Here is a 13,066-nt window from a genome sequence, read left to right on the forward strand (position 1 = left end):
AAGTTACCAAGTTACCAAGCAATTTCACTTTTTTTTTTTAAAGATTTATTTATTTATGTGAGAGAGAGAGAATGAGAGAGAGAGAGCACGAGAGGGAAGAGGGTCAGAGGGAGAAGCAGACTCCCTGCTGAGCAGGGAGCCCGATGCGGGACTCGATCCCGGGACTCCAGGATCACGACCCGAGCCGAAGGCAGTCCCACCCAGGTGCCCCAGCAATTTCACTCTTAAGTATAACCCAAGAGAAACCAAAACATACGTCCACACAAAAACCTGTACATGAATGCTTATAGGAGCATTATTCATAATAGCCCAAAGGTGGAAACAAGTCAAATGTCTATCAACTGACAAATGGATAAATAAAATGTGACATATCCATATAATGAAATATTATTAGGTCATAAAGAGGAATGAAGTACTCATATGTGCTATGACATGGATGAACTTTGAAAACACTGTTAAGCAAAAGAAGCTAGTCACAAAAGACCACATATTATTTGAGTGCACAAATAGGAAATATCCAGAATAGGGAAATTTATAGAGACAGAAAGTAGATTAGTGGTGGGAGGGGTGAATGAGGAGTCAGGGAGATGACAGTTAAAAGGCAAGGGGTTTCATTTTGAGGTGATACAAATGTTCTAAAATTGACTATGGAGATGGTTGCATATCTGTGAATGTACTAAACACCAGAGTTGAATACTCTAAATGGGTGAAGTGTATGGTATGTGAATTATATCTTAATAGAGGTGTTAAAAAAAACTTAAATGCTTAGCTATCTTCTTCTTAAGTAATCTCTACACCCAATATGGGCTTGAACTCATGACTCTGAGATCAAGAGTCACATGTTCTACCAACTGAGCCAGCCAGGTGCCACAAATGCTTAAACTATTTTTGAATACGGCTTATCTTTATGATATTTATTTATACCAAGGACTTTGCTATTTTGCAAATAGAAATGGATGTGTAAAGCCTTATGAACTCTTCCAATTACACTAGTGATTTTCAATATACTAATGAGGTAGTTGGAAAACCTGGGAACATTAATAGCCATCTGGTCAACACTCTAAAATAAATCCATAATTCTCAGATGGATGTTCCTCTATAAACTTAGTTTTTTCTGATACCGAAGTCCTTCCTTAAACTCAAATTTTATAGTTAGAATAACAAATGCCCCACCCTAATACCTTCAATAGAACTAAGTGTTATTTTACAAACCGATTTGAGTTGGCTATTTTCATCTTTCAGTTTCACAACATGCTTGATTTTTTGCTTTAGATTTTGATGACCCAGTAATTTAGCATACGAATCTCTTAGTTTATTTAGTTGTTCCTGAGCTGCACCATGTTCATTCAACAAAGCCTGTTTCTCTGCTTCAAATGCATCCAGTTGTAGCTGAAAAAGATTTTTTTAATAGACTTAGAAATGTTAAATTTACTTGTCTCATATAAACGACAAAGGAAACTCAAGTACCAAAAAAAAAAAAGGATGGACAAAAACAGATCATGCTGACATATCCTCAGGGCTCTCCATAAATTCTGTGAGACTCTTTAAAAAAACTTTGGTGTATTTCATTTTTAAGATCACTAAAACAGAGGGAAAGAATCAGGGAAAGAAGGCCAGCTAGCCAGCCTAATCTGTGTATCAGCCGGATCATCATATCATAACCAATACTGTCCTCCCACTTTTTTACGTGCTGAGCTTAGCATTTATCCTTTTTTATTTTAAGATCAGTATATTAATTTGAGAAACACAGAAAGATCATAACAAAATTAAGGATCACAAATTTACATAAATTATCGAAAATTTCTATCAGGAGAGCCTTCTAAGCTATCAAGTCTCTTATTAGAAGGTAATTTTTAGCCTATAAAGACTACACAAAAAAAGTATGAATAATTTAAAAAATTTATAAGTCTCCTCTAATAATGAGTTAAATTGGCACTGTAAATATACAGCAAAATGATCTTTCAGAAAAATCAAGTCACTGGGGTGACTATGACAGGGAACAAAGTGAATGCCTAAAACAAACACAAGTGAGTATAGACCCTACTGACAAACCTGAAAAGGTTTCGTTTTATTATATAGTTCTTCATAAAGGAGACGCCACTTATTCATTTCCTCAGTTAACTCTGCCACTGTGTTTTGTTTTCCAGCTTTTCTGTAAGGGGAAATGAAATTTAAAAACATAGTGTATTAGAAAACATTACTGAGGTTATATGGCAGTCAGGTTCTAAACCTAGATTACCTTGCTTCTTCCTCTTCCAGTTGTTTCTTGAACTCTTCACCTTGTTGCTTGAGTTGGTTCTGCAAGTCAGTTATTGTTTTAAGAGAAGAGACTGTGATTTCTTTAATTTCTGCTTCTTTAAGTGCTGACTTGGTCTGCAGATCTAGAAGCATCCTTGAGTTTGAGAGAGAAGAGTCCACTAAACATTTTATAGCCATTTTAGTAACTTTTCCCCTTTTTTACTTAAAAAAACAAAAACAAAAACAAAAGAAACAAAACGACTCAAGGAACTCTCCAAAAATTGTACTTCTTTAACTGTGTAAACTCTTAATTTGCAATTGAAGATCACCCAAAGCGAGTCATGAAATTACAATTCCTTGCATCATTTAATAGCTGGTTTTCAACAACATTAAATTATCTTAATGGTTCTAACGCTACAAGTGTGGGCAGGTTTTAGTTCTCCCACATACCTTGCGTATTCTTGATTTGAGGTCTCAACTGCCAATATCTGATAATGAATGTCCTCTGCATTTTTCTCGGCCTTGGCCACTTTTTCCTGAAGTGATGAGTTCTCCAGCTTAAGATCTTCTATCTCACTAGCTGTTAATGCTTTATAACTTATTAAAAGGAAAATAAAAAGTTGAAGGATTTTTCTAACTACTGTATGCATGATAAATATATAGCTCATTAGTTTATATTTTATACAGTTTAAGGTAACACAAACAAAACCTTAGAAACCATGCATTTACACAGGTAAGAATTCAGTATTCTGAGGTCAGTACTAATGAGCTTATATGGCATATGCTGTTCATTTAAAGAAAAAACAAATCGAGTGCCTACTATGTGTATGAAGTATACCAAACATGAAAATTACTCCAAAACAAATAAATATATGATCCCTGCACCTATTGTCACAAAGTTTATGGTCTTGTGGGAAGATAGGGAAATGCCTCTCCAGGTCTTCACAAAAAAATGTGAAAATATATGTATAATAAGATTTGTGTTATGAAGAAAACTAGAGGGGCGCCTGTGTGGCTTAGTTGGTTAAACATCTGCCTTCGACTCAGGTCAGGATCCGAGTCCTGGGATGGAACCCTGCAAAGGGCTCCCTGCCCAGCAAGGAGTCTGCTTCACTCTCTCCTTCACACCTCCCCTATACTTGTGCGTGTCCACGCACTCTCTCGCTCATAAATAAGTAAATACATCTTAAAAAAAATGAAAAGCAAAGAAAAAGAAAACTAAAGAGCAGAAAGCTGACAAACGGGAACATACTGTTTTTGGCGATTCAGAAAAGGCCTTTCTGAGGAATTTATAGTTAGGCTGAGATGTGATAGGTAAAGAAAAGTTAGCTAGGGTTCAGGTGAAAGTGGTTCAGAGGGAAAAGATGCATATGTGCTCTGAGGCAGGGAGAACACAGTGCTGAGAGATGAAACTGGAATGTAATGAAGCAGGGATGCAGGAGCAGATGCTAGAGGCATGAGGCCAGTGTGGAGTACATCAGCCTAGGTGAGTGGTAAAGGACGGTTAGACAAGGAGTTGGCAATGGAAAGATGTGAAATCTCTTTTGAAGGCAGAATTGCAAATTTCATGGAATAGGTTGGATGTTGGGAGAAAGGGAGAGAAAATGATTAAAGATGACTCTCAGAATTATGGAATGAGAAGCTGGGAAGAGGGAGATGTCACTGACTGGAATAAAAAGGAATGAGGGAAAGGTAGAAAAAGACAAAGAAAATCAAGAGTTGTTTCGGACAGGTTAATGTTACATGGTAGGGAGATACCTACTTGGAGATGTCAAGTGGGCAGCTGGATATATGAGTATAAAGCTGAAAGAAAAGATCAGGTTTGAAGAAATAAATTTTAATGCTATTAGCATACTGATGGTGAGTGAAGTCATAGAATGGCTAAAAACTTCCCAAGGCACAATTTTTCAAAGTAGCAGGAAAGGAAATCCCTTCACAGGGTTGAAAACAGTACTAAAATATAATTTTTATTTATGCTTGGACATATATAAATAGAAATATATGTACACATATACATTATAGGTACACATATACATTATATGCAGTAGATTGTCCATATGGAAAAACAAAAATAAATTTGTTCCCTATATCACTGCATACACAAATCTGGATGGAAAAAAGAAACTTAAAAATAAAAGGTAAATACCTTTATGTTCTTGGGATGATAGAAAGAAGTTCTTAAACTACAAGCAAACATGTTCATAAAAAGTCATAAATTCAAACATTAAAATCAGGGTGCCAGGGTGGCTCAGTTAGTTAAGTGTCCAACTCTCGATTATGTCTTGGGTCATGATCTCAGGGTTGTGGGATCGAGCCCTGCGTGGGCTCAGTGGGGAGTCTGCTTCTCTACCTCTTCTTCTGCCTCTCCCCGTCTCACTTGTGTGTACTCTCTTTCTCAAATAAATAAATCTTAAAAAAAATATTAAAATCAAGAATTTCCATTCATCAGAAGAAACCATAAAGAAAATGAAAGGATAAGCCACACTTTGGTGGAAGATATTTACAACCCATATTGCTGATAAAAACTTTACAATCAGGAAAAGATACTAATTCTATAGAGAAATGAATAAAAGTCATATATAAGCCTTTTATGGAAAAGCGGAGGTGGATTATCCCTAGGAAAAAGTCATTTTACACTAAGTACACTGGTAAAATCTAAGAAATCTAACAAGCTTTGGAGACGAAGTAGATCAATGGTTGCCCATACAACCCTAGTGAAAGTGTAGATTCTCCCTGCCACTTTGTAAAGCAATCTGGCATTAATTTTAAAGTTGAACATTTACATTTGTAGGACTTCAGGGTAATTCTTAACATGTATACTAGAAGACTACAAGAATATTCCTGAGAATACTATTAATAGTAGCAAAAGATTCTATGAAACTTTTAAAGAGTTAATATCTATTCTTCTCAAACTATTCCAAAAAACATAAGAGGAAGGAAAACTTACAAATTCATTCTGTGAGGCCAGTATCACCCGAGTACCAAAACCAGATAAAGACACCACACAAAAAAGAGAACTACAGGCCATTACCTCTCATAAATATAGGTGCAAAAATCCTCAACAAAATTTTAGCAAACTGAATCTAACAACACATTAAAAAAAATCAAACACCACGATCAGGTGGGATTTATTCCTGGGATGCAAGAGTGGTTCAATAGTCACAAAACAATCAACATCACATCAGTAAGAGAAAGGATGAAAACCATATGATCATTTCAATTGGAGCAGAGAAATCATTTGACAAAGTACAACATCCATTCATGATAAAAACCTTCTGCAAAGTAGGTCTAGAGGAAACATACCTCAACATAATAAAGGCCTGATATGAAAAACCTACAGCCAACATCATACTCAATAGTGAAAAATTGAGAGCTTTTCCCCTAAGGTCAGGAACAAGACAAGGATGTCCACTCCACCACCTTTACTCAACATAGGACGGGAAATCCTAGCCACAGCAGTTAGACAACAAAAAGAAATAAAAGGCATCCAAACTGGAAAGGAAGTGAAACTCTCCCTATTTAGAAATGACTTGACATTATGTGTAGAAAACCCTAAAGACTCCACCAAAAAACTGCTAGAACCGATAAATGAATTCAGTAAATTCACAGGATTCAAAACCAATGTACAGAAATGTGTTGTATTCCTATACACTAATAATGAAGCAGCAGAAAGGAAAATTAATAAAATACCATTTATAACTGCCAAAAACAATATCTGGGAATAAACTTAACCAAAGAAGTCAAAGGCCTATACTCTGAAAACTATAAAACATTGATGGAAAAAATTCAAGACAACACAAAGAAATGGAAAGACATTCTATGCTCATAAGTTGAAAGAATATTGTTAAAACATCTATACTGCCCAAAGCAATCTACAGATGTAATGCAATCCTTATCAAAATACCAATAGCACTTTTCACAGAAGTAGAACAAACAATCCCAAAATGTGTATGGAACCACAAAGACCTCGAATAGCCAAAACAATCTTGAAAAAGAAAAACAAAACTTGAGGTACCACAATTTCAGATTTCAAGTTATATTACCAAGTGGTAGTAATTAAAACAGTATGGTACAGGCATAAAAACAGACACATAGATCAATAAAACAGAACAGAAAGTCGGGAAATAAACCCACAATTATAGGGTCAATTAATCTTGGACATAGGAGGAAGGAATATACAACAGGAGAAAGACAATTTCTTCAACAAATGGTGTTGGGAAAACTGGAGAGCTACATGCAAAAGAATGAAACTGGACCACTTTCTTTCACTATACACAAAAATAAACTCAAAATGCATTAAAAACCTTGATGTGAGACCTGAAACCATAAAAATCCTTTTTTTTTTAAAACCTCATTCTTTATTTTTTTTAAGATTTTATTTATTTATTCATGAGAGACAGAGAGAGAGAGAGAGAGAGAGAGAGGCAGAGGGAGAAGCAGGCTCCCAAGGAGCAGGGAGCCCGACGTGGGACCCGATCCCAGGACCCTGGGATCATGACCCGAGCCGAAGGCTGACGCTTAACCATCTGAGCCACCCAGGCGCCCTGAAACCATAAAAATCCTTGAAGAGAGCATAGGCATTAATCTCACATTGGTTGTAGTAATATTTTTCTAGATATGTCTCCTGAGGCAAGGGAAATAAAACCAAAAACAAACTATGTGGACTACATCAGAATACAAGGTTTTGGCACAGGGAAGGAAACAATCAACTAAACTAAAAGGTGGGAGAAGGTATTTGCAAATGACATATCCGATGATGGGTTAGTATCTAAAATATATAAAGAACTGATACAACTCAATATCTAAAAAACATATAGTGCAATTAAAAAATGAGCAGAAGACATGAACAGACATTTCTCCAAAGAAGAGATCCAGATGGCCAACAGACACATGAAAAGATGCTCAATATCACTCATCATCAGGGAAACACAAATCAAAACTACAATGAGATGTCACCTCACACTTAATCAGAATGGCTAAAATCAAAAACACAAGAAACAACAAGTGTTTATGAGGATGTGGAGAAAAAGGCACCCTCTTGCACTATTGGTGGGAATGCAAACTGGTGCAGCCACCGTGGAAAACAGTATGGAGTTTCCTCAAAAAATTAAAAATAGAACTACCCTATGACCCAGTAATCACACTACTGGGTATTTTCCCCCTAAATATAAAAGCACTAATTCAAAGGGATACATGCACCCCTATGTTTATAGCAGTATTATCAACAATAGCCAAACTATGAAAGCGGTCCAAGTGTCCACTGATAGATGAATGGATACAGAAGATGTGGTAGATATACACAATGGAATATTATTCAGCCATAAAAAAGAAATGAAATCTTGCTATTTGCAAAAGCGTGGATAGAGCCAGAGAATACAATGCTAAGTACACAAAGTCAGAAAAAGAAAAATACCATATGATTTCACTCATGTGGAATTTAAGAAACAAGCAAGCAAAAATACATAAATAAAAAAGAGAGACACAGAGAGAGATAAACCAAGAAATAGACTCTTAACCACAGAGAATAAACTGATCGTTACCAGAGGGGAGGTGGGGTGGTGGGGGGGTAGCGGATGGGGGATGGGGATTAAAGAGTACACTTATCATGATGAAAAAAAATAAATAAAATAAATAACAAAAGAAATGAAAAGCCACCCAAAAGCCCAAAGTGAGAATGGGTAAATTGTGGTAATATTAATAAAATCAAATATTCTACAGCAATTAGTATGAACAAACTATAACCTCAGTCAACAATGTGATTCAATTCTTGAAACATACATAATGCAGAATACAAAGACAAGTCTCAGGAAATGGCATACAGCATAATGACATTTTTTGGCAAGTTTCAGGAAAAAGGCAAAATTACATAATATATTTGTATGGCTACACATGCTATAAAATTATACACAGGAAAAGAGTGAGGAAATTATTAATGTAGGCTTTAAATGGTGTTATTTATTGGTGGAAAGCAGGCAGATGGGACAGTAGAGGAACTCCTATATAATACCAAGTTGTTGAAATCTTTTGGCTTACTGGTTTGGTTGTCTTACTGGCTCATGCACATTGATTTTATCTTTATGTTTTATAATTTATGTGTTGTATACCTTTTATATTTATTAAATATACTAAAATAGATATAAGACAGAGACCTCATCCCCAAATGCTCTAAATATAATAAAAATGTTTATATCAATATGCTCTTGGTGTGAGATGCACACAAATTTCTTTCTTTTTTTTTTTTTTTTTTAAGATTTTATTTATTTGAGACAGAGAGAATGAGAGAGAGAGAGCACATGAGAGGGGGGAGGGTCAGAGGGAGAAGCAGACTCCCCGCTGAGCGGGGAGCCCGATGCGGGACTCGATCCAGGGACTCCAGGATCATGACCTGAGCCGAAGGCAGTCGCTTAACCAACTGAGCCACCCAGGCGCCCCCACAAATTTCTTTAATTATCCCCTGCAATTTGTAGTTCTCCCAAAATAAACTTCTTTTTTTAAAGGGAAAATAATAAGTAGATGGAATAGGAAGTGAGGAAACGGATACAGTAATTACAGAGAAGCTTCTATAAAGACAAGCTACAAAGATGAGTAGAATTTTGGATGAAGGGTGTTGGGATTGAGAGGTGTTGCTGGATAGCTGCAGAAGGAAGTGGGGGGGGTCAAAGGAGTTAATAAAATGTATATATTTTGAAGATTTTATTTATTTGTTTGAGACAGAGAGAGCATGCATGAGTGGGCGGGGTGGGGGAGGGGAGGAAGGGACAGAAAAGGAAGGAGAGGAAGAGAGAAAGAATCCCAAGCAGACTCCACCTTGAGCATGGAGCCCGAAGCGGGGTTTGATCTCATGACCCTGAGATCATGACCTGAGCTGAAACCAAGAGTCAGATGCTTAACTGACTGAGCCACCCAGACACCACTAAAATTTAAGTATTTTATATATATATTTTTAAGATTGATTTATTTATTTGAGAGAGTATGCCAGCAGGGGGAGGGGCAGAGGGAGAGAGAGAGAGAGAGCAAGAGAAGCAGACTTCCTGCTGAGTGCAGGGCTTGATCTCATGACTCAGATCATGACCTGAGCCGAAATCAAGAGTTAGGCACTTAAATGACTGAGCCACCCAAGGGCCCCTAAAATTTATGTATTTTAAAGATAAATGCATTAACATGTTTTAATATTAATTGAAACAAATCCGCCTGAAAGGTTGAAAAGGACAAATGGAATAATGTCACTGAAGGCTAAAAGACTGGACCACTTCTCCTGTAATAGGTGGGAAGACAGGATGAGCATAAATGCAGGTGTGTTTACAGGTTTGGGAATGAGGAGATAAAAGCTTTAGAATTCTTCAGGAGGAAAAAGATGGTGTCAGGAGAGTAAGACAGAAGTGCCAAAGGTTTGAGAGCACGTGAAATTTGAAGGGGATGGCAGGAAAGGAAATTTGTATACATAGTAAGATTACCAGGGAACCCTAAATGCCTATTTATGGTTGGTCATTATGGAAGTTAGAGTAATACCAACCATTCTATTTGTGTGATTATTTTTCCAGATTTCACTAAACACTCCTCCCCACCCATATTACATTTCAGAGTGCAGGCTCCCAAAAAAAATACCTTTCAAATTGAGCAGTAACATCTCCAAGGTTTTGTACTGTACTATCATACTTCTCCTGTAAGAGCAGGGTGGCCTGACAGTGAGCAGCATTAGTTTTTTCCAGTTCAGCTTCTTTCCTAAGGAACAATTAAAAGATAAAACACTAATTACAAATCATTATTCTAAGAAAGGGATTAGTATTTACCTTTTGACACTGTGAATCATGAGTCCAATGTCTGCATCTTTGTGTATGCTACTAGATAGCTTAGATTTAACTTTATGATCTGCTTCTAATAGCATGTTTATTTATGCACTAACTTCTTTTCTGGCTTCATCTTATCTTTCCTGCCCTTATTTTACTTTTTTTATCCTAATTTACTCATTTTAAAATTTTTCTTTCAATATTATATGTACTTATGTAGGTAGTTAAAACTTTTTTTTTGGAAGAAGGTAGGGTAAAAAGACTCTAAAAACAATCTCAACTGCAGCAAACAAAAACTAAAGAATGTGAAAAATTAGCAGTTAAAAAGCACTCGGATTGAATAAAGTCTCTGCATTTAAACATTTTTATCTTTAACTACACTTGGTATTTCTTTGAAAAAAGAGTTTATAGGACTATGTAGATTTATTTTATTTCAGTAATCCACATAATAAATTGTTACTATTCAAAGATTCAATAACTTATTTGGTACATTATTATTCACTTATAGGCTAAGTCAGACAGAGAAAATAAACAACCAATCAAATTCCTTCTATAATGAGTATGGGATTTAAAAAATATACATGCCAACAGCTGGAAGCAGTCACAATCACATATAGTAAAAGATTTATGACAAAAATATTCTCTTCCCTGCCCCATAGAGAAATCACTTTCAATTTTCTTAGTTTTTCTCTTGATGCCTAAAATTTCCAGGCTGGATGGAACCTTAGAGATCATATCATTAAAACCCCTTTATTTTGTATCTAATAAAATAGAAAATTAAAGAAATTAGAATTGTCTTGCTTAGAATCACAGAGGTATTTAGAAGATCCAGCAAGGGCGCCTGGGTGGCTCAGCCGGTTAAGCGACTGCCTTCGGCTCAGGTCATGATCCTGGAGTCCCGGGATCGAGTCCCACATCGGGCTCCCTGCTCGGCGGGGAGTCTGCTTCTCCCTCTGACCCTCTTCCCTCTCGTGCTATCTCTCATTCTCTCTCTCTCAAATAAATAAAATCTTTAAAAAAATAAAAAAAAAAATAGAAGATCCAGCAATAAAATCCTTATCTCCTGAACTCTGTACCCAATTCCTTGAGTTAGAATAAATGATTGTCTCAACCTTCTTTCCTCCCTGAAACTGACATCATCTACTCAGTTTCTTAAAGTGCCTCTTCCCTGAGACTGGCTCCAGTATAGAACAATTCCCCCCGGGTCCCTGGGTGGCTCAGTTGGTTAAGCAAATGCCTTTGGCTCAGGTCATGATCCTGGAGTCCCGGGATCAAGTCCCAGGTCGGGCTCCCTGCTTAGCGGGGAGTCTGCTTCTCCCTCTGACCCTCCCCCCTCTCATGCTCTCTCTCTCTCTCTCATTCTCTCTCTCTCGCACATAAATAAAATCTTAAAAAAATTAAAAACAAACAAACAAACAAAAACAATTCCCCCTAATAACACTTTGGTAATGCTACCCTCCAAAGAAGGCATAAAACCTTTGTGTCCTTTTTATCACTGATCACCACAAGAAAATAGAAAAAGGATTTTATTTTTTATTTTTTATTTATTTTTTTAAAGATTTTATTTATTTTGAGAGAGAGAATGAGAGAAAGAGAGAGCATGAGAGGGGGTTGGGTCAGAGGGAGAAGCAGACTCCCTGCTGAGCAGGGAACCCGATGCGGGACTCGATCCCGGGACTCCAGGATCATGACCTGAGCCGAAGGCAGTCACTTAACCGACTGAGCCACCCAGGTGCCCAGAAAAAGGATTTTAGTAAAAATATCCAACAGGAGATGGATACATAGCTATGAGATACATTACAATTCTGTAGACTCATGTATAGTTCTTGGTTCTTTGTTAGAAATATTTTTAGTAAGGAAATCCCAAGGATTCAAATAACATAATTATTTTTAGTTACAACTTGAACTCAAGAATCAACCTGGATATTTTAAATAAATGTAGTGGAGAAGGATGCATAATATAATAAAAATAATATGGAATTAGAATTAAAAAAAAGTCCAAGTGGCCTGGCTGGCTCAGTCAGTGGAGTATGTGACTCTCGAACTTGAGGTTGTGAGTTCAAGCCCCACAGTGGGCATGGAGCCTACTTTAAAAGAAAAAAAAAAGAAAAGTTTGATATCTCTGAAATTTCTTATTTTTGAATATTTCCCAGGTTTGGTTATTTTTTTCTCATTTTGCTTTTTTGATTGCTACTTCTGATTACTTGTGCTCCCTCAGAAAAGGTAATTAAAGGTATGACTTATGCTATGTAATCTAATGTACACGTAGGCAAAAAATGGAAATGTTTCTTAATAAAGGGTGGGATTCTCACCTTTTTTTTTCTTCTTCTAAATCTGTTAATGCTATAATGCTGACATCCAATAATTTTAGATAACATATGAGCAGTAAGGGAATCCCAAATTTTGGTCATTTGCTTATTAACATCCTTTTAAACTTCTGGCCTTAAGAAAAAGAAAGAAGCTATGCTTCTAACTCTGGCTGTCATACTTGTTTGCACACACATTCTACGCGTATACTTTACCTCTCTATTCCTCACTTGTAAAATAATTCCAACCTCACTTACTCGCATGATTGACCTGAGAATCCTGAGAGAATATACTGGAAAATACCTTTTAACATCTGAAGCCATATTAAACACGAGGTCTAATATTATTAATACAAACCCTCTCAGCTTCTCTTCTAGGAGTTTTAGTTCTTCAGCTCGAGATTTTGTTTCCTCTTCCAACTGCCTAACTAGCCTTTCAGCTTGTTCCTCCTTTTGCTGTAATTTATCTAGCTCATCCAGTACTTGCTTTAATTCTTCCTCAAAGAGAGTCCTCTCTTTCATCATTTCCTCTTGAAAAGAACATAGCTTCTGTTGAAGACTGGAGGACAAATCCTACATCCAAACAGAAAACCACTGAAATAGTATGAAATGGCATCATGAGGCTTCTACTTAAGCACAAAAAAGAAGTACAGATAATAAAGTATGAATACAAAATTCATGAGCTTCAAAGAAACTTGAAAAATATAGATATCACCTGCATGTTGTCATGGATTA

At 36.4% G+C, this 13,066-nt stretch overlaps 1 protein-coding gene across 3 annotated transcripts in view; it reads right to left on the minus strand.

Moving 5' to 3' along the window:
- Nucleotides 1–13,066, minus strand: part of HMMR (hyaluronan mediated motility receptor) — a 38,561-nt gene that overhangs the window by 5,294 nt on the left and 20,201 nt on the right. For all 3 annotated transcript variants that reach the window (XM_025867082.2, XM_073890251.1, XM_025867080.2), the window contains 6 exons: nucleotides 12,690–12,904; nucleotides 9,844–9,960; nucleotides 2,689–2,835; nucleotides 2,240–2,392; nucleotides 2,053–2,152; nucleotides 1,213–1,389 (listed from right to left, as the gene is read on the minus strand). In XM_025867082.2, coding sequence (XP_025722867.1) covers nucleotides 1,213–1,389; nucleotides 2,053–2,152; nucleotides 2,240–2,392; nucleotides 2,689–2,835; nucleotides 9,844–9,960; nucleotides 12,690–12,904 — 909 coding nt within the window. The remainder of the gene's footprint in view (nucleotides 1–1,212; nucleotides 1,390–2,052; nucleotides 2,153–2,239; nucleotides 2,393–2,688; nucleotides 2,836–9,843; nucleotides 9,961–12,689; nucleotides 12,905–13,066) is intronic.

This window comes from Callorhinus ursinus, unplaced genomic scaffold, assembly GCF_003265705.2.
Source record: "Callorhinus ursinus isolate GAN/ISIS: 27379988/994484 unplaced genomic scaffold, GSC_fseal_2.0 scaffold3, whole genome shotgun sequence".
Lineage (NCBI taxonomy): Eukaryota > Metazoa > Chordata > Mammalia > Carnivora > Otariidae > Callorhinus > Callorhinus ursinus.